General features: G+C 51.7%; 1 protein-coding gene across 3 annotated transcripts in view; it reads right to left on the bottom strand.

Moving 5' to 3' along the window:
* COL17A1 (collagen type XVII alpha 1 chain) overlaps nucleotides 1-25,302 on the bottom strand; it is a 51,816-nt gene that overhangs the window by 16,539 nt on the left and 9,975 nt on the right. For all 3 annotated transcript variants that reach the window (XM_082425086.1, XM_082425085.1, XM_082425087.1), the window contains exons 4-29: nucleotides 24,208-24,312; nucleotides 23,083-23,217; nucleotides 21,062-21,109; nucleotides 20,104-20,139; nucleotides 18,987-19,034; nucleotides 17,483-17,626; nucleotides 16,096-16,254; nucleotides 15,422-15,493; nucleotides 14,015-14,086; nucleotides 13,116-13,184; nucleotides 11,881-12,042; nucleotides 11,426-11,506; nucleotides 10,239-10,283; nucleotides 8,998-9,204; nucleotides 8,193-8,414; nucleotides 7,808-7,837; nucleotides 7,403-7,429; nucleotides 6,021-6,047; nucleotides 5,856-5,918; nucleotides 5,003-5,107; nucleotides 4,168-4,230; nucleotides 3,472-3,507; nucleotides 2,796-2,849; nucleotides 2,391-2,426; nucleotides 1,825-1,860; nucleotides 1,114-1,176 (exon numbers count right to left, since the gene is read on the bottom strand). In XM_082425086.1, coding sequence (XP_082281212.1) covers nucleotides 1,114-1,176; nucleotides 1,825-1,860; nucleotides 2,391-2,426; nucleotides 2,796-2,849; nucleotides 3,472-3,507; nucleotides 4,168-4,230; nucleotides 5,003-5,107; nucleotides 5,856-5,918; nucleotides 6,021-6,047; nucleotides 7,403-7,429; nucleotides 7,808-7,837; nucleotides 8,193-8,414; nucleotides 8,998-9,204; nucleotides 10,239-10,283; nucleotides 11,426-11,506; nucleotides 11,881-12,042; nucleotides 13,116-13,184; nucleotides 14,015-14,086; nucleotides 15,422-15,493; nucleotides 16,096-16,254; nucleotides 17,483-17,626; nucleotides 18,987-19,034; nucleotides 20,104-20,139; nucleotides 21,062-21,109; nucleotides 23,083-23,217; nucleotides 24,208-24,312 — 2,145 coding nt within the window. The remainder of the gene's footprint in view (nucleotides 1-1,113; nucleotides 1,177-1,824; nucleotides 1,861-2,390; nucleotides 2,427-2,795; nucleotides 2,850-3,471; nucleotides 3,508-4,167; nucleotides 4,231-5,002; nucleotides 5,108-5,855; nucleotides 5,919-6,020; nucleotides 6,048-7,402; nucleotides 7,430-7,807; nucleotides 7,838-8,192; nucleotides 8,415-8,997; nucleotides 9,205-10,238; nucleotides 10,284-11,425; nucleotides 11,507-11,880; nucleotides 12,043-13,115; nucleotides 13,185-14,014; nucleotides 14,087-15,421; nucleotides 15,494-16,095; nucleotides 16,255-17,482; nucleotides 17,627-18,986; nucleotides 19,035-20,103; nucleotides 20,140-21,061; nucleotides 21,110-23,082; nucleotides 23,218-24,207; nucleotides 24,313-25,302) is intronic.

Below are 25,302 nucleotides of genomic sequence, written 5' to 3'. Positions count from 1 at the left end.
TCCTAGGTGGGGCGCCCGTGCATCCCCTCCTGCAGCCATCAGACGTGGAAGAAGCCCCGTCGTTGTCACACCTGCAGGGTGCAGCTTTCCCCCTGCCCTCTCCTCCTAAGCCAGTAATGCCTCTTCTCCTGCTGAGAACTGTTCCATGGCCCCCACTGCATCTCCCGCATTGAGGGCACAGGACTCGCACACACCAGATGCTCAATACACGTCGGCCTCATTTGGTCCAGGTCCTGGAGGTCAAGATTCTCCAAGATCTTGTCTCCTCTGCTGTAGGCATTATCCTAACCTCCGTCCAAAGTGATGTCCTTCTGGGACCAGCTCTTCCCACCTGCTTTTTCCCACCTCTTTGTCTTTCCTCACTCATGTCTCTGCGTGGCATTTTCTAAATTGATGTGATTAAAATCTTTACTTTTTAGAACCATCTGAAAAGCCACCTCCTTCATCCTTCTGGTTGGAAGAAACTTCTCTCTCTACTGTTTCCGCATAGCACCCTGTACCTTTCGTGGCCCTTGTCATCTCACACAAGCTTTATCTCCCCTCGAGGGAGGTAAAGCATCTTACTCGCCCAGCACAGCATCCTGCACACCATCAGCGCTTCCTAACACTTTGTTAATGAATGAGATCATGAATGCACCACATCTCCATTGGTGGGGCTTAGACCCTTCTGGGACGTGGTGTCAAATGCCTGGCCCCGTTGGGGGTCTTTAGCCAGCTTCCTTGTCCTGGCTGACAGGTCCCTCAGTAAGGGTCAGCCAAAGGGCTGAACCCTGGAGTATCAGGGTTATGCCTGGAATTCTGCGGGTTCCAAAGAACCTCAGCCCTTGTTTGTCCTCCCCAGGGGCCTGAGGATCTTAGAGGCAGGAACCGGGGCAGATGGACCATGTCCTGCCAAGCCCCTCCAGAGCAGTAAGAAACTGTTAGAGACAGCGGCAGCTCTCTGAGCCCCAAGAGGGATGCCCAGATCCAGGAACAGCCTGTAAATGGAGCCTCTACCAGGGGTGGGTAGATTAGAGAATGGGAGATGCAGCTCTAGGAGGATCTCAACTCTAGGGCCATGATGATGACTGCGGCAGGGCAGACCCATGGTGTTTGCTGCTGTGAGACACTCACCCATTGCTCCTTTAGGCCCGGGCTCACCCACAGCACCAGGTAAACCTTTCAAGCCGGGCTCACCTGCAAAGGAAATGGAGTAGGTGTTTGGAGGAGCTTGACAGTGGTAGAACACTCTACCCTCCCGGCCACCTCCAAGGCTGCCACCTCCCCAACCAGAGGAGCTTGGTGTGCCAACCAGAGGTTGGGGACACAGCGTCAGCTTTGATTCTAAAGTCAGGCCTCCCACCCCCGGCAGCAGGCACGGACTGGCCCAGAGGCCATGCCTGGTCTGAAGGGGCCTGTGTATGAGTCTTATTTCCTTGGCAACAAAAAGCTGCCCCTTGTAGCCAAAGCACTAGTACTGTTAATTTCCTTTTTAATCATGCAAGTTGGCAGGAGGTAAGTGGATAAAAGTAGTGCAAACTTTCTGCCACTTAGGGAAGAGCTTAATTTTCCCAACTCAATTCTTCAAAAGAATCAGAGATAATCATAAACTCCCTTTTCTGCCCCAAACACTTACTGTCTGGACCATACATGTTGATGCTGGCTTATGCTCCATTCAGTGCTTTATTTTATGTTGTCCTGCTTTTTTCTAGATTGCAAGTCCCCTGAAGGTTTTAGACAGAGATTCTGTCTCCTACTTCTGTATTTTTTCCCCCCATCTCCAGTACCCAATGGATTTACAAAAAGTCTTTAGTGGATCACAGTAGATTCCTGTGTGGGACTGACCTGTGAGGCCTCGGGGTCCTTTCTCACCCTGGTCACCTAAAATAAAAATGGGGCAGGGGTTGGGGGTGGAGGAAGCAAGCATCAGTCAGGAGCAAGGAAAAGAATCTCACCCAGTAAGAGGGACCCTGGGCTGCAGAACGGTTCCCACTGTACCTGTAAGCTTCTGTCAGCTGAATGTTGGCAAGAACTCAGCATTAACAAAGCCCAAAAGGCACACTAGATAGATCTCTTCCGGGTCAGGGCCCACCCACAAACTGACCCAGGCCCTGCTGTCACACCAGTGGGTGCTGTGGTCAAGAGGGGCACCAGACTATAGAGAAGAAGCCTCAGTGCTGCATCCATGCCACCCCGAGGACCACCCAACCACAGCATTGTGACACTGGTGCTGTTTCTCCTCTTTGTGCCTCAGTTTCCCTGAGAGGTTCGAGGAATCTCAGATCCCTCCCAGCCCCAGGGTCCAGGAGCCAAGTCATATGGGTTTTTGGACACTGGGGCAGGGGTCACATCTGGGTTCCCAGGAGTTGGCAGGCTGTGGTGTTGTCCGAGCAGCAGCAGGAGAAGCATACCTTTGGGTCCTGGTGGTCCCATAGGTCCTTTGTCACCTGAAAAGGAAATGGACACCTTAGCGTAAAGAGCCTCGGTAGGGACGACCAACAAGGGGCAGAGTCTGTGTCTGAAGACAGGCTCCCCCGCGGTCCTGACTGCCCCTTCCCCTCATGCCCCTGTCGGCCTGCACAGGCTGTTGGCGTGTCCACCAGACCCTGTCCCCCCAGACCTCCTCCTTTTTTTTGGCCATACCATGCAGGATGTGGGATCTTAGTTCCCTGACCAGGGTTTGACCCGTGCCCCGTGCGTTGGAAGCATGGAGTCTTAACCACTGGACCACCAGGGAAGTCCCCCAGACCTCCTTCTTAAGTGAGTGGCATCTACAAGATGATGTCCCCTCCCTCTAACCCCTTCCCCCAGCTTACCTTTGATGCCAGGGAGTCCCACTTCACCTCGGAGCCCTTGGCGACCTACAGAGCCTGCACACAGAGGAAACCACATGGGTGGATGAGGGTCCCCAACTTTGAAAGGGAGGGACATGCACACAGCACACACACACCCACACAACACGTACACACACCTACTTGGCACACAAATGTACACACACTCCCTGGAGTAAAAGTCAAGGGCCGCTGTTCACAGACTCCTCCCCATGTCCCTGCTACATCGTCCTGGTCCAGGTTCCTTGTCCCTGCGATTACCAGGCCCGGGGATGAGGACCCCTCAGGGGACCCTGGCAGAGACGCTGGCCTGCATCACAGAGTGGGCTGCAGCTCAAGACTCCCAGGACAGCAGGACAAGCTCTGGCCCACAGGGGATCAGGTGAGGTGGGCGCTTTGCTCAGATCAAGGCAGGCTGGGAGCTGCCTGCTGCTGAAGCTGCTGGAGGGCCTCGTGCCCCAAGTCAGGTCAGAACAGATCTCATGGGACCCATCGGTACCAGCCTCAGCCGCAGGGGACACACGTGCAGATGTGAGTTTTGTGTCTCTTAGAGGCTCTCTTTATAATTGCTTCTTTTGCTTTCAAAATGTTTGTTTCTCCATTTAACATCCCTCTCTTTGCCCCAGAAATAGCGTCTATTTATGAGAAGAAGGCTACTGACCTGGGGGACCCTGTGGGCCAGGAAAACCGCTAGAACCTGAGGAGGACAACACGACAAAGATGATCAGATGGGTCGGGTACAGGCCAGGGACACTGACCCCATGGTGAGTGGCAGGTGGAAGGGGTGGGGCACGCACCCCCAGGTGAGGGCTGCGTGTGCGCACCAGGACCCCAGAGCCAGTGGGTTCAGGAGTGATCCCAGTGCAAAGTCCTCCTTAGGGAGGAAGCTGTAGCTGCTGGGATCAAGTGACCCTTTGCTCCTTCCCAGTCAAACATTTGAGCTGGGGTAGGGGCAGGGGCAGGGAGGAGAGTGGACCAGATGGGCATCGCACTGTGAGAAGGCCCCATTCGCCTGGCTTGTCCAGACATATTGCTCTCAAATGTTTGCATCTGGGCCCTAGCCAGCAAAGAAATTGTCTGACTTCTGATTTCCAGATCCATCCCCCCACTTAGGGGCCACATAACAGGGCCATCAAAGAGAGATGGAAACGTGACTCCCAAATCCACCACAGAGCCAAAAATACAGCCCCAATCCTGATACCCAGGGACTTCTTTGTGGGGGGGACCCTCTGTGGGCCCGTCGACCCCGCACAGGCCTGGGACCGTGGGTTAGGACCATCTGGGATCCCAGCGTCTGGACCTCTGAGATCCATCCTGGATGTGGCAAACTTGGGTACCGTCTGGGTACCTGACTTACCTTTGGGACCCACAGAACCTGGGACACCAGGTGGGCCTTGAATGCCTGGTTGACCAGCATCCCCTGGGGAGAAATAAGCACTTTGAGAGGGTACCCCCAGTTTGGTTGCCCACCCAGCCCGGTGGTGTCATTTGCAGGGTGGAGGGAACACTTCCCACCCTGCCGGTGGTCTCTGATCCACTGGGGCCTCCATGAGGCCAAGAATCAGCAAAACAGTTCAGTTTCTACCTCCAGAGTCTTTATATTCCATGAAGTCTGGCACTCAGTAGGTGCTCAATAAATATTTGTTGCCTGGTTGAGCAATATTTTTAAGAGAGAGTGAAGCTAAAAATAAAGCTTCTTGCTCACCATCTTTTGGCCCTGAGAGGATTTCTGGTGTCTGTGCTTCATTTCCCCTGATGAAAGCAGGCTCATGGTTAAGTATCTAATGCAACATCTTCCCAGCTCCCTCCAGGGCTGGGCTTGTGTCTGAAACTTTCCCTGCCTCCTTCCAGCCAAGAGAGGCTTCAGGGCAGGCACCCCACTCTGCCTTCCGTCAGGCCCTGCCCTGAGCTCGCCACCTCAGCCCTGACTCGTCCCCACCCCCTCTCGGGAAGATCATTTCTCCCTGTGACCACGTTCTGTGGACACAGACTGCAGGGGTCTTAGCCCCAGGCTTGAACGCACAGCCCAGCCCACGCCCCCTCATTAGACCACAGTCTCCGCAGGGCCCAGCACAGCCTCTGTCTCAAGGCAGGTGCTCAGCTAATGCTAGTAAAAGACAGAGGGAGGGAGAACGATGTAAGAAGGAAGTGTGGACGCAGCTAACCCTCCTGGTGAAGGAATCACCTCTTACCTCTGTCTCCTTTCTCTCCAAACCCAGGAGGCCCTGGTTCACCGCGAGGTCCCATGGGGCCTTCTCGCCCTCTCTGGCCCATGGGTCCCTCCATGCCAGGCTCTCCTAAAGACAGGAATGTCCATCTCAGGGCCGCGAAGGACGCCACAGGCAGCACCTTGCTGGCGGGACACCTGCCTGGAGTGTCCACACCCAACTGCCTACCTCTCTCTCTCCCCTGTAGCCCAGACTCAAAGCAGAAGCCAGAGAGTTTGAAAATGCAAGTGGATCATGTCCCATTTCTGCCCCAACCTGCAAGTGGCTTCTCTACTCACTGGGAGTAAAAGCTGAACCCTCACAAGGCCTCCAGGGCCCCTCCCTCTCGACTCTCTGCCTCTTAGTGGGCTCCAGCACCCGCCCCCATTCCTCCTGCTCCTCCGCAAGCTCCTGGACCCATGGGCACACGCTTGCCCCAGGGCGTGTAGCTGCTCCCTCTGCCTAGAAGGTTCCCCTAGATCTCCTCAGGCCTGGCTCTCTCCCGCCTTCACATCTTTGCTCAAATGGCACCTTCTCAGCAAGGCCTTCCCTGCCGGCCCTATTTTCAATTACCCCTCAGCCCTCCCAAGGCTCCACTGGGCTCTGTGTTCCCATTTCACGAGCCACTTCCTCCCTCTATGTACTTCACTTATTTATCATGTCTGTTGTTTATCTCCACCCAAAAGTAGGCAGGGGTTTTGTTTTGTTCACCACATCTCCCCAGCACCTAAAACAGGGTCTGGCACACAGCAGGCACTTAACGAACATTTACTGAATGAATGAATGAATGAATGAATGAGGGAATGAGGGAATAAGTGAACAGAAAAGCGGTTCTTACCCACGCTGCCTTTTTGTCCCTTTGGTCCCTCTGGACCTTGGTGGCCCAAGGGCCCAGGGATACCTGTGGACACACAAGAATAGCTCAGCTCTGCCTTCCTCCCAAACCCCAGGAGCAAGGACCGGGCAGCCTGCAACCCCAGCAGAATCATCAGAGGCTACGCACCTGGAGTCCCAGGGAACCCTCGATCTCCTGTGGGAACAGAGAGAAAAAAGTCAGCCAGAGAACTCAGGCCCATCACCTAAAGGAGCCACCAGTGGAATTCAGGTAGGATCGCCAAATTTAGCAAGTAAAAATATGGTACTCTCAGTTAAGTTTGAATTGCAGATAAACATTGAATAAACTTTTAGTTACAGTGACAAGAGATTTAGTGTTTATATGTAATTCACATTTGACTGGGCATCCTATATTACGGTCAGGAGGGGTGTGGGACCTGCAAGCTGGAGCCTTGAGGAAGGGGGGCTGAGGTGGTGACCCAGGGTGTGCGTGTCAGGGCAGGGAATCCTGAAGTTGAGGGCCACCAAGTGGAGGAACCCCAATTCCTGCACCGGGATCTCCTGGGAAGGAGAGAGGGGCCACCCTGTCATCCCCAATAGTGATTCTCAGAATGGTCTGTGCACCCCTGGCCTCAGAACCACCCGGGCTGATCCAGGCCACAGGCTCACGGCCCCACTCACACCTGCTCATCAGAGGCCCTGGCAGTAGGGCCCAGAATCTTCCAGCAATTCCCACATACCCCGAATCTTGAGAATCCCACTCAGCTAGATCGAGGGGCACTTCTGTGGTCACTGGGATTGGAAAGCTCTTCCTCCCACCCCTAGGCCTGTCCCAGTGATTGTCAGACCACTTTTCTGAGGACATAGATCAGTTTCCTACAGCAACACTGTGCCACCCAAGTTAACAGGTGACTGTCCCCCAGCTAACCAACACTGAGGGGCACCTTTTCCTGTGACTATGTCCTGTCTCCCTGCCAGACGCCCCTCTTCCCCTGAAGGCAAGTGGTGGTGCTCCTACTGAATTCCCCCCGCCAGGAGCTCCATTCCTGACTGGTGGCTTTTATTCCCAGCCTCCCTGGGCTAAAACCCCTGAGAGCAGGCTGCTCACCTGGATCGGTGATTCCTGACCTGGTTCATCAAAATTAACCTGGGGGGAGGGGGTCCGTCCCCAGAGCATCTGATTCCTGGCAGGGCCCAGGAATCTGTATTTCTCGAAATCTCCCCGGGGGTTGTGCAGTAGCAGGCCCTCAGGCTGCCCTTTGCAGCTGGGGGAGATGCAGGCCCTGGGCGCAGGCCTCCTCAGGGTCCCTGGCGTGGGAATCCCTGAGAAGGGGCCAGCGACAGTGTTGCCCCAGAGATGTGGCCTTGCTCTGTCATCAAGCCCCCGGGTCCCAAAAGCCCGAGGGTGTGAAGGCTGCTCTGCAATTCACGGTCCTACCACAAGGGGAGATGGCCAGGGGAGTGGGAGGTGCATTTTCTGACACTTGCTGATTGCTTCAAACTGTCAACCCTCACTAATATTTAAGGTAAAGTTTTCCAGGTTTTGTTTACCTTTAGGGCCTTGACTTCCCATGTCACCTAAAATCAGAAAGACATGAAAACTGTGAGATGGGGTGAGAACCCAAGGGCCATTCTCTCCTAGTATCTTAAGGCCCGTTGACAGCATGTAAATGGCATTCCAAGGTGAGCTGGCGTGTGGTGTAGCTTCCTCGCGGTCTCCGTCTGCGTCTCTTGGGCACTTCACTCGGCCTCTCTTAGATGATGCCTTAGTTCCCTTCTCATTCTAAGATATTCTGACTATAGAACCAATTCTCAACCCTCCCAACAGATTCTGTAAGATCTTTCCACTGCTCATCCTTCAATTTGGAAAAAAGAGAAGTTTTCCAGTCCTCCCAGAAAACCCAGCTCCAAGTGCAGGAAATGAGAGCAGGGAAAGGGCTCCATCCACTGTTATACCTTTAGGGCCAGGGCTTCCTCGGAGATTTCCTACAAGAGACAGCAAAGCCTGAGTTAGCTGCACATCTTCTGTGTCACACACACATACACACACGCACACACACATTTGAAGGGGATCACCGTGGTACAGCAGGAAGAAACAGAGGCTAGGACTAGCAATCTGATTCTACAGTGTGCAGGTTGTGTGATCTTGATCATGGGCAATTCTCCCCAGGTCTGAGTTTTACTAGCTGTAAAATAGGATAGCAATACGGGTCCTCCCCGCCTCCCAGGGCTGTCAAGAGGGCTGAATGAGGGGAGCTTGAGAGTGCCCTAAATGGGTACCACTCCACATACAGCAGCCGGGACTGGGAGCCACTGGCCCTTTGCCTTGCGATGTGCTCACCGTTTTCCTGTTCTGCCATCAGCTTGCCCCTCATGAATTGCCAGAGGTCTTCTTGACTGTAGCCATCAAGCCCAGATTTCCCGACACCTTCCCCCAGCCTCGGTGCAACACCCGGCACAGAGTCCTGGCTGCTCCTCTCCATCTTCTCGTTGTAAAGCAGCACGCTGCTCCTGACCTTCTCCAGCTCGTCCACACGTGCTTTCAGGTTCCTCACCTCCTCGGCTGAAATGGACACACGGAGGCAGTGTCAGCACAGGGGCCCCCGAGCCAGTGCCTTCCAAGCTTCCAGGGGAGCCTGAAAAGGGGGCTCTGGAGTCCGTGGCGGCTTCTTCATGCCATGGGGACATTTTGCTGGAATATTTTGGGGGAGACAGTCTGTCGTGGCTACCAGCAGGATAAGCTACTCGAATTCGGAACCGAGACTTGAAGACGCCTGGCCATCATCTGAGATGGTCACAGAGCTGGCCCTCTCTCTCCCAGGGAGCTGGTGTGAGAGCCAACAGAACGTGGAAAGTAAAGAGGCTATGAAAGGTCTGGCCTGATTATTAAGGGCAGCCAGATGCTTAGAGCAGGATGCCACAGGGTTGGGGCCTGGGGCCAGGACCGAGGAGCTGCCTTAGTGTCCCAGCTCAGCCACGGAGCAGCCCTGGGACCTTGGCCAGATGCCTCCTGGAGGCCCAGTTTTCTCATCTGCAGTAACATGGGGTCTGCACCCATGATCTCGGGACCCTTGGCCCCTGACGCTCGGGACACTCGCCGATTCTTGCCCTTCGGAAGAGGCAGCGGGGCTGCCGTCACCACATACCCAGAGCGATGAGGCCAAAGAGCAGCCCGAGGAGCAGCAGCCAGGTGAGGAGCAGCCCCAGCAGCCACTTCCACCAGCTGCAGCAGGAGCCGCAGGGGCACCAGGCTGGCGCCACCCCCCACGAGCCCTTGCCGCCTCCACCGGAGACCCCGCTGCCAGCGCCCCTGCCGCTGCCGCCCCCACGGTGGCGGTTGTAGCCGTAGAAGTCTGTGGAAGAGAGGGCAAGGGTAAGGTGAATGCAGGCAGCTCTTGCCCTCTTCCCTCCAAATTCTCAAACTTTTGGTGCCTTCCTGTGGGCCTGAGTGAATGTGAGTGGGGCTTTCAGGTTCCTGTGTGGCTCCTGGAAAAAACACAGGGCTGTGGCTGGCGAAGAGCGGAGGTCTGACGATCCTGGCCTTGAGCTGTGTGACCCAGAGAAAGTCACTTAACCTCTCTGTTTCACTTTTTATAAAATAGAGTTCAAAGCTGACCTTTCTTCATGAGATGGATGTTGAATGAAATGAGATAAGGCAGGTAGAGTAATTAGCAGAGGATGTAGCAGACACGACCAGGCTTAAAATTCTTGGTTATGAATGTGGATCTGCTACAACCTCCTGCATTTTATTATGCACAAAGCTGAATAATTCCCATCTTCATGTCTCAGTTCATGCGGCTCTTTCTTTGTAGTCCCCACAGTGCCTAGAACTACACTCGGCTCGTAAGGGGTGGTCAGGAAGCTTTTTATTTTTATTAATTTATTTTTTATTTTCAGTGACAGTGTTTTTAGTTTTTAGTATCTAAAATGGGCTGATACCCCTTGATCGGCTTCTCTCACAAGATTATGGGAGCAAGTGAGGAAAGTGTAAAGGACTGCAGAAGTGTGTGGTCTTAGGGTCACCTTGCAGCCCGTGTGGGCGGGGCGGGGAGGGGAGTGGTTTGTAAGACACAACAGTAGCCCTGCTGTGCTGCTCCTGCCATGTTGGCAGACTCTGCAGCTAAGGGCAGACCATGGACACCCAGCAGGGGCAGTGTGGCCCGTGAGCACATCTCCTGAGCTAAGCTCCTTCTGCAGCCCTGCTCCAGCCCCCAGCCAGCCCCTCTCCCGCCCTCCACCCCGCTCCCATTGAAGGCTTTTGGGGAAGATCTGTAGAGTTGGGTGGCTCATGCATGCCCTGGCTCCAGGCTAGGGGGCCGTTATCTATTCCATTCACCATAACCAGCCCTTTCCGCTCCAGTCACTGCAGGACCCAGGTCTTACTCACCTGCAGAGGCGGCCTTGCCCTTTGCGGACACGGTCTTCACGTCTCCTGAAATACAAACACCGAGAACACATGTTTTGACTGAGCCTTTCAACTGCAGGAGCCCACAGTCCAGTGCAGCCTGTGCGTGGACTTGGGACAGGGCTTGACGTAGATGTGCCCCCAGGGACCTTGTGGAACAGCCACAGGCAGGTGCAGGAACATCCATTACCTAAGTCCTCACAGATTTCATATTTGCAATAATCACCTTGTTGAAGACATGGCTTGGCAAACAAGTCACAGTGGGAAAAAGCGCAGCGTCATAACCTTCTTGTGACCTTCAACCTCTAAAGCCCGAGACATTTTTTGGAGGACCGTGTTAGGAATGACCATGGCATTCAAATAATAAATGTGCCTGTGAGAAATGACTCTTGATTTCTTGGTTACAAGACTGCACACAGGTTCCTAACCTGGGGTGGAGGGAACAGAAAGGCAAAGATGGGCTTGGAGGAGGGCTGATCATGAGTCCTGGATGCTATTTGACCATTGAGTTTGTGGGCATGTGTGGAATTTTCTGGGAAAACTGTTTATAGCTTTCACCAGATTCTGAAAAGGATCTTTTGGCTCCAAACCCCACCTCCACCCCTAAAATGTAAGGAACTGCTAACTTAGAAGACTTGGCTTCCAACCTTGAGAGGATTATAACTGATGTCATTTGCATTTTTTAAAAAATGTTCTGTGACTTAACTTTTCTCTTCCTTTACTGACCTCCTTAAAATCAGTGATTTGGAGAGATTCATAGGAACCAGAGCAGTGAAGAAATGTGGTTATCCAAGACAGAATCCAGGTATTTGGGAAGAAAAAAAATAAAGCTAGCAAGTGCTTTGAAAAGCCTTTTTCTATTAGTTCTGAAAATTATGGAGGACAAGTAAGGTGAGAAAACAATACCACTGTGGACTCTAGATGTACCATGAGAAGACTTTGCTTCTATAATTAGCACACGTGAATCAACAGGGGAGCTTGTTAAAATGCAGCCTCCGACACAGCAGGTCTGGGCTAGGGCCCAGGACTCTGCATTTCTAACACGCTCCCAGGTCTCACAGATGCTGCTGGTCGAGGACCACACTCAGAGTACCGAGGTCTTGGGAGACAAATCAATGGCAGATGGATTGGCCGAAGTCAACATGGACAGCAATCAGATTTGCTCTTACCATTAGCTTCTGACATTAGGTAGGTGTCAGTGGTGTATGCAGCTTGCTTTTCCTTTTTTAGGGTGTCCTCTGAAAAAGAAGCTGTGCACACAACCCATGATGATCCCGGATATTCCCTCCCCACTCCCGCCACCCCACATCCTTTCCCACTTGTGGAGGTAGAAGTTAGCCTGGTAGGAAGAGGGCCTGCTTTCCCGGGGTTAATCCCCCCAGTCTGGGCCTGTGGTTAGGAGACTTATTATTGCCCAAAGACACTCTGGGAGCTCTTTGCTGGAATTTCCCTGACTTGTCTGCATTCAAGGCAGACCCTGGGACACCCTATTTGGCAGACATTTTCCATTTGAATGGGATGACTGTGGTTTCATCATCCAAGTGTCTCAAACCATCTTGCTAGGACATTTGTCTACGCTGTTTGTCCTTCTTCCAAAACCCAAGTCTCGTGGGCTCCCACGTACTTGCAGTGACACTGGCGGGGGAGGCGGTGAAGACCTTCCCGCTGTCCTTGGTCATGATCAGCAGCTCCATCTCCTTCTTGGCAGGTGTGTTGTCTTTCTCCAGGATCAGGAATTTACAGTCCTTGTGCAAGAGGTCATCGTTCTGGACACTTGTGGTGCTGGCTGGAGAGGAAAGAAGTGGGTGAGGGGGATGGAAAATGTGGAGGGAGAGGAAGAGGGAAGAAATGACCAGAAGAAGGAGAAGAGGAAGAGAAGGAGGGTGGAGGAAAAGAAAGGGTTAGTGGGTGTGTCGGAGGGTCTCCTGCTCTTGCTCGCCGCGGTTACTAAGAAGCATCTTGGGGACCAGAGACACCCTCCACTGCCTAGCTGGGCCTGGCCATCAGGAGGTCGGGTCAATGTCAGAAGTGCTGGGGGCTGGCCTGAGGGGCTGCCCCCCACCTGAACATTACAGGGTCTTCAGTGAATGGTCAAAAGTTGCTGTGTCAGGCAGGCCTTTCTTTAATTAACTGGGTGGGTTCATTTCTAACTGCAGGTCTCAAGTGTTTGCAGCCTGGGGGCACTTTTCCTGACCACTCCATCCAGCATACACACATGCCTGTCTCTACCACCTCATTATGTCGGCCCTTCAATTATGTGTCATTTCCTGTAATTATCTTGTATACTTTTCCCACTTGTTTGTTATCTGCCTCCTCCACTGGAACTGTCAGCCTGGTGAGGGCAGGAATCTAGCCTCCTTGTCTATGTCTGTAATCCGGGAACTCAGAACACGGTCTCACACAAAGCAGGTGCTCAGTAAACAGTTTTTGAATGAATGAATTGTTGAATGGAGGGAAACGCACCAGGATCAGAGCAAGGGAAGAGATGGACACATGACTCGTGGCAGCCTAAGTTGATAGATTCCACGGGAAGTAGGGAGGGTGCAGCAGCTTCTGGGGGGGCGCCCTGGCCCTTGTGATGGGTAACCAGTAACCAGGCCAGGGGCTTCCAACAAGGGTGGGGGCTGGGGTGTGAGTGCCTGACCCTGGGCAGGTGTGGAGCTTCCTGGCCCCCTGGGACAGGAAGGCCAAGGTAAGGTAAGGGGCATACCCACCTGCCCACTCCTGGAAACAACCAAGAGGCCCTTGGGGTGAGTCCCATTTGCAGACCTCAGACCACCAATGGGTTATGTCCCCTCCTGCCATGTGTCACTCAGGAACAACTCTTCCTGTGTGCCAGCAGCTGGGGACAGCACTCACCCGTGGAGGTGGACACCCCAGTGCTCACAACGGCAGGGCTCTGGGGCATGTTTTTCTTCACACCATACGCTGCAAGAGAGGAACCTATGAATGCGCAGAGCCAGCATAGAAGGGCAGCTCCACGCTGGGTGGAAGCAGCCTGACCCACCCTGGCAGACAGGCAGCCTCCCCGGGTGAGAGGAAGACATTGGGTTGGCCAAAAAGTTCGTTCAGGTTTTCGGTAACATCCTGGGCAAACTTTTGGCCAACCCGATAATAATGAACAGCATAATAATGAATAATGGAATCAACTCTCTCCCGCCTTGGGGGCAGCAGTGAGTTTAGATGAAAACTTCTATGATATAATCCCCATCCTTGGAGGACTATTCCAAAGGCCACCTCCCCCGTGAAGTCCTCCCAGACCCTCCCACATCTCCTTCCCTTCTGAATTCCTTCAGCTAACACCTGCTCTGGACAGCTTGATTCATGCTCTCTAACAGGATCCCCCAGATGTTTCATGTGTATTAGGCTTTCTACTCCAACTTAACAGTAAGCAAGTTGAGTTCAAAGGCTGAGGCTCGCACCTTTTCTGTCCCCCCCACCCCGGCCCGGGTGCACTATAAAGTCAGCCAGATGATTGATTTGCAGTGACAGTGGGCTGTCAAGGACAGCAGTGAGACATGGGGATATATAGGAGACACCCCCAGCACAGGCTCCCACTCATGTCTGAGCCAGCACATGATTGAGGTTGGCATCTCTGGGTCGAGGTGTGGAGCGTTGTTTCTTTGGTGGGAAAGGTCGGTTGATTTTTAGGGACATTTTGGCCCCTCTAATTCTGTTGTTGAAAAGGGCTATTGTGAGTTATAGCTGCAAAGAGGCGTTATTTCCCAGTCCCTAGGCTCCAAACCCCAGTTACGGACCTGTGGAGGTGGTGGCCATGCCATGGGACAGGGCGGGTGAACTGGGGGCCAGATTGTTCTGCATGCCAAACACTGTGAGAGGAATTGAGGACAGGTGAGTGCAGGTACATAGATGAGGCCCCCCAGGTTAAGGCAGCCAGCCCCAGGAGCCCCCTAAACCACTTTCACAAGTAATGCCTTTGCATATGACAGACATCCCAGACATTCTCAGTTCCCACACTCTCACTGACACGGCAATTTTTTAATACCCCACCTCCCTACCCCAGGCAAAAGTTACTAAGCTCCATTTATTGAGTAGTTAGGGCCACAAAACTTAATAGCGGTAGTTCGCATAGGGTCTGTTGTTGTATGCCTCAAAAATTTAAAATATCCCAGGGGTTCCCTTCCCTGCAGGACCCTTGGGTGCCTTGGTGCACAGTGTGGGAACTGTGGATACAGAAACAATGGAGGCTAAGAAGCACTGACTAAGCAGGACCCTAGTTTTCCTCCTTTCTTTTCTTGGCTCAAACACACAAAACTCCCCTCGTCCCCATTATGATTTCAAAGGCTGGTTATTTGTTTTTAACAATGTGCAGAAGCTCATTCCTCCCCAGGTAACAGCTTCTCTTATTCCATCCTGTCTAGAGTTTGGGGCACAAGATCATGGATCCAACATCAGCCTGCCCTCCTCAGTCAGGACTTTGCAAAGTATTGATTGAATAGCAAAGGCAGGAGGAACAAAGCATGAACCTGGTGTCTTCTGGGCTTGTGGGACTCTAGTCAATTGGAGGTGTTAAAATCAGAAGCCAAGAATACCAGCCAAGGAAATAAGGAAGGCCCACATCACCGTATTCATTAGTCATGATATCACAGAGAGGAGGCAGATTGCTTTAACAAAAGATGTGGGCAGATAACTTATTTACATATAGGCTATTACGATGTATGTGGAACTAGAGTGAATACATACTTCCTTAAAATGATCATATGTTTGCCTTGGACGTTAAGCAGTAACATTATTGAGCCCCCAAGGAACTGCGATATTTATAAAAAGATGTGAAGTTAAGCTCTTTCTGAATTAACAATGCTTTCCACCTGAAAATGTCCTGAGCTCTGCCTCACTTGGCCCCTTTATTTCCATCTCTCCACCTCTCCCATTAAGTAAGGGGACCAGAGCAGAATAAGCACGTAAGTGTGGTCTCCGGCACCCTCCCCCTTAGCCCTTTCCCTCTCGGAGACTGAGCTGTGTCTCCTATGGAGGGCAGGCTCTGTGCCTTCTGATGCAGCTCCTTGGCTGCTGATTCCACGTTGCCATGGGCGTGGAGGAATTCCTCGAGCTCTTGGTCAGGAAGAACATCCTCCCTACAAACCACTCCATTTTCCTCACTAGGCAAGAGCATCCCTATTTTTTTCAAGCTGGCAAGCACTGACCTGAGGAGCTGGTGCTGGTTCCAGGCTGCAGAGTTGGGGAGCAGGAGGCCATGTTATTTGGAACTCCAAAGACTGCGGGGGAAGAGGAAGGCTGGTGAGAGGACGTCCACACAGAACAGGGGCAAAGAAGCACCGGAAGAAATGCCAGCATTGCACTGTGTTACATTTCTGTTTTTAGGAAAAACCTGGGCTCTTGCTTTGCAGCACAGAACCAACCATTAGTCTGTGGTCATAACAGCCAATGGGTGGTCACAGGTTGGTGGGGTTTGAGTGGACATCAATTCCAGCCAAGCCCCTCTTGTTAGTGACCATTTTACAGAGAAGTCACTTTAAGCCCAGAGAAGTTAAATGACCTCTTAAGGTCACACAGTTAATCCACATGGAGTGAAACTAGGTTCCTTACATTTGTTTTCATGTTCTTTCCCATTACTTTTTTTTTTTTTTTTTTTGGATACACTGTACCATGTAGTCCTTTCCATAGGGGACCCACCGGAGGAAGTGCCATAGAAGTTGAATTGAATTGAAGTTCCAGTGGAAAAATCTTGGGATGCTTGGCCACAGAAAGCCCCTCTAAGAAGCCTTGGGGATGGCAAATGCTGGAGGGGTCATTCAGCTCCATCGTAAGGTGTGGAGGGTTTAGGACTGGGAGGGCATGTGCACTGCGAGCCACGTACCTGATCCTGCAGAATAGGCGTTGGTGTTGAGGAGGGATGAGCTCTGGGCTGTGACGTTGTTGTGATAGGTGCCCATGGAGGACCCTGCCGGCAGTGTGGAGGACCACATGTGGGAGGGAAGGTTGGCGTCCAGGATGGTTGTGTCATAGGTGCCGGACACTGGAAACAGACATGCCCGACCACACCCCAATGAGAGACGAACCCCCTCTGTACTGGGGGGAACCAGTGGGCTTGGTTTGCCAGGACTTTCCTGGTTTTAGTCCTGAAGATCCCATGCCCTGGCAACCCCCTCAGTCTGGGGTGAACTGGGGCAGTTGGTCATCTCACTTCTGTTTGAAATCTCAGAGCTGGTGAAAACCTGATCTCTTGGGTTGGAAATTCTTGTTGGCTCTTGGTGAAATCTGAGGTAGGTAAATTTTGCTCTGCAGTCCACCCATTTCTCCTGCTAAGCCCCCATCGCCACCTCCTGGTGCATTGTCCCCACCAACGGTCTCTCTCTCCCTCTGTTGCTGACTCCACCTTCAAAGATGCCGTGGACCCGTGACTCCCTTACAGTAGAATTCCAGGCAGACAGCAGCACAGGTAGGGAAGCCCTCGGTCCCAAGGCCATGCTGCACGGGTGGCAGCCTTCTCCGGTTGAACTCTCCTTAAACATTCCCGTGTGCCAACCAGACCCAAGGGGCACTCTGCCCCCAAGAGGGGCTATGGGTGGTTCTTCAAGTCTGAAGTCAATTCTGCCTATTTCTTATCTGAGAGGGAGTTAGCCACTCAGGTCACAAAGTACCCTGAGGTTTTGGTTTTATATTGAAAAACACAAGATCACTATTTCAAGATGGTTTTTCTTCAGTAGTGAATGAGAGGAAAGCTTCACCTCATAGCAGAACTGGCTTCTTTCCTCATCTCCCCCCAGAGACCTTGCCCTTGGTAGGCACGTGATACATGAATGCTGAACTACACTCATTCTGCTTGACTTCCCCCAGAGGCCCTCACATACATGAGGGCAATGGCCGTGTCTATCTTACTCATTGTCTTTCCTCAGTGCCCAGTGCTTGGCATATAATAAATGTTCATTGGATGAATGAGTGAATGACAGAAAACACTACAACTTTCCCCAATAGTCTTCATTCAGGGAATCTGGCCACCACATTCCCAGGACATGTCAAGAATCTCCTGGGAGAGAGTCTCTAGGATCTAGAGCCGGACTACAGCCAGCACATAGAATGGTTGACCAGACGGGGGTGAGAAGGGTGCAGCCCACATTTTCACGCTGCAGGAAGAGCAATGCTCAGGGTTTTGTGAAGTCTCTGCCACAGCCTGAAAGGCCTGCCCGGACACATCTGCCACCTTGTTCCCTTCGTCCACAGCAGCTCGGGGCTGTGGGGCTTACCTGACTGGGAGCTCGCTGTCACCACTTTGGTCTCCAGGGTGCCTTTCTTGGGGATGGGGAGCGTGTTAGAGGAATTCCGTGTGGGGCTCACGCTTGCTGATCGGCTTCCCTTGAGCAAACGCTTGACGTCATCCAATTCCGTCCCTGTAAAGGAATCCTCCACTTTTTCATCAGGCCCAGGATTCCTTCCTGAGTCCAACTGCAGTGGGAGGAACATTCGCGGCACTCTGAATACTAGGGAGGACGAAGCATCCACTTCACCCGCCGGGACATTTTTGGTTAGCCTTATAATTTTTGCCTTTTGTCAATTCATAGCACTGATTAACCTGGCGTTTTGTAATATTAGTGGCTGCATAAATACAGTGCCTCTACAAGGAGGTCAAAGTTCTCAGTACATATTTCCTAATTAGACCTCATCAGACACCACAGGGAAGATTCCGTGGCTGGAAGACACTGTCATCCTGGAACATTTACGCCCAGGACAGCTGGAGCACCAGACCCCTTGAAACAAATGCTTCAACAGCGGTCTCATCCCAGGTACAGGATGCCTCAGGTGTTGGGCCCCTGACCTTGTATGCTCTGCCGTGTCAAAAGGAATTTGTGGCCCGTAACTCTTAAATATGACGCTGCTTTCCTGAGGGTTAATTTCAAGACCCTGTGGCTGGTATAATCTGTAGCGAGGTGAGTCAGCGGAGTGAGCGCCCCGTGCCTCCTGAGGTGGCAAACAGAGAGGAGGGAGGCGTCGTGCCAGGGCAACGCACAGGACATCTTCAGACAACATGGCTGGAGGACTGCCCAGGCAGCCCCTCTCCCGAGAGCTCCATCCTTTGTGCTCAGCACCCCGAGCCTGGAAGGACTCAGGTGAGACAGCGCCAGGCCTGGAGTCAAGCCCTTTGGGCAAGTCCCAGTCTCTGATTGCTGAGCCACTCGACCCAGATCTTTCTCCTCCTAGTCTTCGTACTTGGCTCTTGCCCATTTGGGCTCATTTCAAAATGGCAAACAACAGGAGTCCAACACAGTCAACAGACAGAGACTGGGAAATCCTTGACATTCGAGATCAAGTTCAAACTCTCACACTCTACTTCTGAGCCTTCTCTAAGCTTCACCAGCCCCACTGCGTCCCCTCCTGCTCCTTTTCCTTCAGTCGCGCCGAACCTTCCTCCCGTGTCTCTGCCCTCTCATCTCGCTGAGTCTACCTGACCCACCCTTCAGTCTCCCTTCAAGTGACTGACTAACCCGGGAAGACTCCTCTGGCCCCCACTCCCTCAGCTCCCTGAGCTGTCACGGTAGGTTTATTGTCTCCCCTTAGGCTGTGAAATGTGAAGCATCAGGGACCATGACTGACTCAGCTCCTCACCCCCTGCACCCAGCCCGGAGTTCCCGTCACAGAAGGCCTTAGACCTGTCACTTATGATGGAGTGACTGCACACACACGCGCGCACGTGCGCACACACACAGCAGTAGCCCTGGATTCCTTGATCCTTCCCAAGACCTGAGCACTTACATCGGGTAGACGGGGATGCACTCTGCAGTCGAACTCGGATCTCGCTCTCTGTACAGGGGAGAGATGGAGAAGCTGTGAATGAAGGAGCTTGGCTCACAGTGCCTGACACTGAGCTCTGAGCGGCAGATTATCTTTGGGCTGCTCTGCAATCTGTGTCCCGGGAACAGAAAAGCTAGGTGTGTCCAGAAAGAGCGCTTAGAAAGAGGTGTCTTCTCCCCACCCCCCAGCCTGCCCACAGCTAACCTCCCAGGCGCCTGGAGCAGAAACGCCAGGCTGAGCCCCGAGACTCCATCACAATCGGCAATGACCAGCCCCTTTCACAGGGCCCACTCCGCATTGCCAGAACCAAGCCGGTCTCCTGCCTCCAGGGTTTCTCAAGCAATAGCAAGACAATTCTAAAGCCTGTAGTGTTTCCTTAGCCATTCTGGCCTCTTTAGGGCAGAAAGTGGGTGATTTAACATTATTAGCTTCAGGTGGAGTATGGGCATCTATCGGACTATCAGCCTAAAGTTGTAGGTGGTCAGTATGTGCCTAACTTTCCAGTTACCGATACAACCAGGCCCCTGGGAAGTTTAGACTGGTCATTGAGAACTCCCAGGGCCTGTGAAGAATTCTGCCTTCAATACAGCCCTCACACGCTCCTTGCCACCCTCACCGGATATATCAAGGGCAGCTTTCTCCAGGACACATTCCCTCCTAGGGCCTTATCTACAGGCAGTTGTGGAGAGTGCAAAACTCTCATGGAGCCCTTTGTCCCCTGGAACAATGAAAAAGAAGGGCTTGTGCTCATTTTTTGCTGCATGAAGGCAATTACAGCACATCTTGTTAAAGTCACCCAGGAGACTAGGTGCGAAACCAGATGTGACGCCGGCACCTTCAGACAATCCACAGCAACGCAAACCACTCCATGTACTTGCTAGGTCGCTGTCAAAATCTACCCTTCCCACCGTCTTGGAGCCAGCGGAAGGTGCCCAGATGCTGCAGGCTCCTTGAGGGTAGAAGCCATGGCTTATTCATTCTTTACACCTCACACTTCCTGGCTTACAGCTGGACACACGTTAGCAGCTCAGAAAATACTGGTTGAATGAACTGAACTGAATCCAGCAACAGAGCTCACCTCGCGTTTGGCTCCGTCCTCTGGTTGAAGAAGACGCTGAGAAACAAAAGAAAGTAATATTAGGCATAGATAAGAGGTGGCATGCTGAATATCTGTGATGTGGAGGAAGACCTATCTGGGTGGGAGGAGGAAGTTGTTTTCATAGTGCATTTATATCCAGATAGAAGCCTTAATGTATGGTGGGTGCTTAATAAACGACGCCCACATAGCCAAAGGGCAGAGAAAGTTTTGTAAGCCTCAGTGCATTTAGGGTGTTAAGTTGGCAAGTGAATGTGAAGTTGGCTCACACTTAGTGTTAACTAAGGAAATTGTTTGGGAGCATGATCCCTTGGGACTGGCTGACCACACTGATCAAATGCATCAAAAGACTGCCAGGTCTTTCCCTTTCCAGGTCTTTTGTTAGAGGCTGCCTTCGTTTTCCCACTGTATGCAAATAAATAAATGAAATTATAATCATTGTAAAATCAATGATCATATCATAAATTCATATGCACAGTGAGAACCCAAGAATGTGGACTAAAGATTTAAGGTCATGTGAAGATACAGCCTAGGGTTTCATTTGGTTAAAATGTGTCCCTTTGAGACTGCTTTGGAGGAGGTGCTGGGATTTTGACATTTGCGCATTCTAAGCCCTGCTTCCCCGTGCAGGGAGGTCTCTGTGGGTCCTGTGGAAGGAAAAAATCCTATGACTGTTGCCTGGCCTGAGGGCTTATCTGTCCAAGCCTGAGCCTTGTATGAATAACTTGCCATTTCACGAGCAAAGACTTATGACAGCAAACTAGTGCGGCGGACAGTCCCCTTGAGATGCTTCAGGATAAAGAGCAGGGAAAAGAGGTCAGCAGAGGTCAAACTCCTCTGGAAGAATCCACTTAACTCATCATGTTAACTCATGATGTTCCCCCTCCATCCCCACCAGGCATGTTTGACCATTTCTTCAGAAAAGAAGGGTAGGACATACCGAATTCCTTCCGCGGGTACTCAGGGGAAGAGTTGCCGCTGGAGCTCCCTGGAGAGAGGACGAAACACTTAGTACAAATGGCCCCTTAAGCCCAAACAGCTTCCGAGAGAGTGGGTCCTTTCTGAACCTCTGCAGCCTGGGTGTTCAGCGCCAGATTTAAACATGATTCGCCCCATGGATGTGCTTGTGGCACTTCCTTCTGGTCACTGATCTACTTTGGTGGGGCAAGGTTTGAGCGAAGGAGAGCAGGAAGTTTTCGTTTCCTTTTTGTTTTCACGTCCTCGACTGCATTTGCCCTATGCAGTGCTGACGCCAGCGACCCGGCTCTGATCAAATGAACGTGCTGTCAGCACCAGGGGTTCTCTGACTCCATGCAGCTCGTTCCAGATGTGGGCCTTGTTAAATGAAGAGACAAGCCCACGTGCCAGCAGAGCAGCAGGAAGCACTGTGGTGACCCCATCCACCTGGCCTAGATTTGGGGCTCTCCCTACCCCTGGCAGCCGTGGGTCAAAATCATTTACTGGGGTACCCATCCTTAATCCTGCTTCTCCATCATTGGTACCCATATCCATTCACTCTTAGACCCATTTGCCGCCTGGCTTGTGTATCTTCCATAAAACTGCTTCTGCAGATCACCAGGAACTCCAGTAACCTTAGGAGCAGGACCCAGATGTCTTCCTCTCGCCTTCTCCTTCTTGGTCATGAGCTTCCTCTCTCTCTCTCTCTCTCTCTCTCTCTCTGTGACTTCAATGGCATCGCCATTGACTCCTCCTCCTTTCTGTGATCGGGCTCTTCTTTCTCCATCTTCCCCCAACTTTATCTTTCTATGCTCCCTTCTGCTTTTAAACTCTTTCCTTGGCCAACTCCTTCAGTTTTCCAACCTCTACTAACAACTCTTTGTGAATAACCCCAAACCAGGTGTCTTGCCTTGACTTCTTCCCTTAGTTCAAGTCCTATGTGTCCCACTGCCTGCTTGGTACCCCCACCAGAAAGCTGTGCCAGCAGCTCTACTTTAGGACAAAATAACTGAACTCATCCACTGGGAGGCCTCCACCTGGCTTCCCTGCTTCAGTCGTTGGCACCACAATGAACCCAACCACCTGTGTCTGAAATCTCAGTGGAATCACTGACTCCTTTTTCTCCCTTCCCTCCAAAATTGAATAATTGACAAACCTGTCAATTCCAGCGCTGCAACACCTTTCACTCCAGGTCCTCCTGTCCGCTCCCATTGCTACCACCGCAGTCCCGGCCAAGGTTCCCCTCCCCGGATTACTGATCACCTCCTAACTTGTCATCGTGTTCAGCCTCTTCCCGCCCTATTCGTCCTGAGCATGGCAACCAGAGTTCCAGTCCGGGACCACAGATATGATGGACGCTTTTGCTCAGAAATCTCTGTGGCTCCTCATTGTGTGCAGAATAAAGCCCAAACATCTTGGCCTAGCATCGAATCGGAGTCTTTTCCTCTCTCTTCACACAAGCACCACTGCTGCTTGCTACCTGAGCCCTGGGCTCCTGTCTTCGCCGTGCTGCTGCTCGGGTAAAAGCTCTCCATCGGGTAAAAGTCTTACACATCATGAAGGCCCAGCTCACATGCCACCTCCCACATAGCATCTCCCCTGAAGACCCATCTGGAAATGATAATCCCCTTCTACTTTACATTATAGCTTTTTTTATCTGTCATCTTAACTTGTCTATTAGATTCTAGGCCCTTTGAAGACAAGATCCAGGTCTGATTCATTTAAGCATCCATCAAGGCATTCTGCACGGCATTAAACGCCTGGTAGATAACTGATAAAATACCAGTTGAAAAAGTGACTAAATGGATAAATGAATAAATGAGGGGTGGATAAATCAACAAAATCCCCAGCTAACCTGAGTCCATAAAAGAACCGAAACAAGAGTGGAAAGAAAGGTGGGAAGGCCCAGGTGAAGACAGGTGGCCGAGGCTTCAGTCTTCAAAGGATGAGAGAAGTTACTGAGGGAAGAGAGTAGTTCTCTCTCAAAGTCTGTGGGACCGGTACCTTCGTATGTTCCATGGCGGGTGACGTGAGTTTTTCTCTCAAAGGTCGAGCCTGGTGAGTTGGGCAGAGTGGAGGCCAACTCACCAGGGGCCCTCCTGTAACTGGAGGTAGAGGCGTTGCCTCGTGTGCTCCCACCTACAAGAGGGGAAAAAGCACAGACCCTCAGAGCACTACACAGATTGACATACGGTTACACTAAGTGCACACAGACTGCTCCTAATAAAGGAGGGCCCTATGGAGGGGCTAGAGGACTTCAGGAGAGCACGTCGAAAGGATCCACCTCAGCATTCCCGCGGCTGCTCAGAAATGGGAGATGGAATTATTGCTACTGGAAGGTAGGGAGGTCCTTTATGTCTGTGGCCAAAGTGCACGGAAATGGAGAAGCGGGATGTTTCTTGGGGACCTGGCCTGCAATCGTAGCGCACTGCTGGGTAGACCAGAATACAACCCCACGTGGAAGTATTCCTCGAGAGGTAAGGGCAGGCGCTGCACTTGGTCAGCCCAGCTGTTTGCCTATCTTGGGTCTTTTCTTTAGTGTCATTCCAAGATTTTAAAAATGGCTTCAGAGGTAGTGTGTGTGTGTGTGTGTGTGTGTGTGTGTGTGTGTGTGTTTTCCCTGCTTTGTTTTGTTTCAGTTTGAAAGCTACCATGAAAGAATGTTTCTTTGGGAACAACTGGGCCTGTGTTGGATGCTTGCCCAGTGGAAACGCACAAAGTATGGGTTCATACGTCACCAGATTTCCTTAGCACAGTAACTCAATCATTAAGTTTCTTTTGTTGTTGTTAATTCAAATTGTAAACCCTCAGACATGCACACTCTTTTCTAAAAGAGATGGCTTAAAGAGAGTAATTCAGTGGGAAAGGAGTCAACTCCCCAGGAAGCCTTCTTAATTAATTATTGTTATTTATACTGGGGGACAGAATGATAACTGATTTCATTTTAAGCAGGCTTCAAATGTGGATAATTCAAAAGTCTCACCTTTGGGGGGATGTGTGTCCTTTACACAGCTCTTTGGGGTATTTGGAATGGGTGACAAACAGTGGTAATGGTCTCCCTCCATGCAGGACTCTCTCTCTCCCTGTCCATCTGCCCTTCCCCCAGCCCTCACACCAGCAGGCACTTACTTGAGTTTATGTAGCCGCTGCTGCCATGCATCAGGCTCTGTTTCTCCTGCCGGCTCCCTCCACCAAGAGAGCCAGTTTTAGCATAGCCATTGCTGGTGCCCCCTTCTGCGGAAAGGAGGAGCAGGTGACAATTTACAAGTGGAGTCAGGGCAGAGGGTTTCCTCGTTCCCTGCCCCTCCGAAGCCTTCCCTGGCTTCTCACCCACGAGGCTCTTGGTTTGGGGCCCCTTTCCCACCTGCACTGCACGATACATGCTGCCATGCTCTCGGTTTGTTTGTTTTTGATACAAATGTCAAGAGCAAATATTCTACCCAATTTACAAAGAAAGTTCCCTGGGTGGAGCATAGCAGGTTGCTGATTAGGAAAATTTAAATATTTGAAAAGTCAGCAAGTGATGAAGACTTCTTGAGGCCAAGGCCTGGGCTGGGCTTGCTTTTTTGGAATGCCTGGTCGGTACCCTGGACATGGTAGCCACTGGAAGTGTTGGAGGGATGAGTGAGAGCTCTGGGTTGCTGGTGTTTCACCTGGCAGCCCATCATGCTCCAACTTCATGTGTGGATGGAAGGACCTCCCCACTCCCCACGCTGAGCCAGGCTTCCCTAGAGGTACAGGGCTAGTTTGAGGGCTCAGATCTCCATTATAGAATCCACTAACCCTAACAACCTTCTGAGAAAAAAGTGGATTCAGACAGAAGCCTGGCTGTGGTTCCCTCCTCCCACCCCAGGTCCAGGCTGGATAAGATTTCTGAAATTTTAGTGTCTAGATCAGGCAAACGTATAGAGACAGAAAGTAGATTTGTGGTTTTCAGGGGCTGGGGAGAAGGGAATGGGAATGGGAGTGACTGCTAATGGCCGTGGAGGTTTTTCTGAGTGATGGAAATGTTCTAAAATTAGATTGTTGCAAAGGGGCTGCATGACTCTGTAAATACACTAACAACCATTGAATTATACACTTTGAACTGGTGGATTTTGTGGGATATAAGGTAATTTCAATACAGCTGTTTAAAAACAAAGATTTCAGATATTTTGGACTTGCTCAACGGGAGAGTGAGTACCCATGGAAAAGGTTACATGTGGAGCCCTTCACACAGGCCTT

This window comes from Balaenoptera physalus, assembly GCF_965194825.1.
Source record: "Balaenoptera physalus genome assembly, chromosome: 14".
Lineage (NCBI taxonomy): Eukaryota > Metazoa > Chordata > Mammalia > Artiodactyla > Balaenopteridae > Balaenoptera > Balaenoptera physalus.
This window is presented reverse-complemented; position numbering and strand designations above follow the sequence as displayed.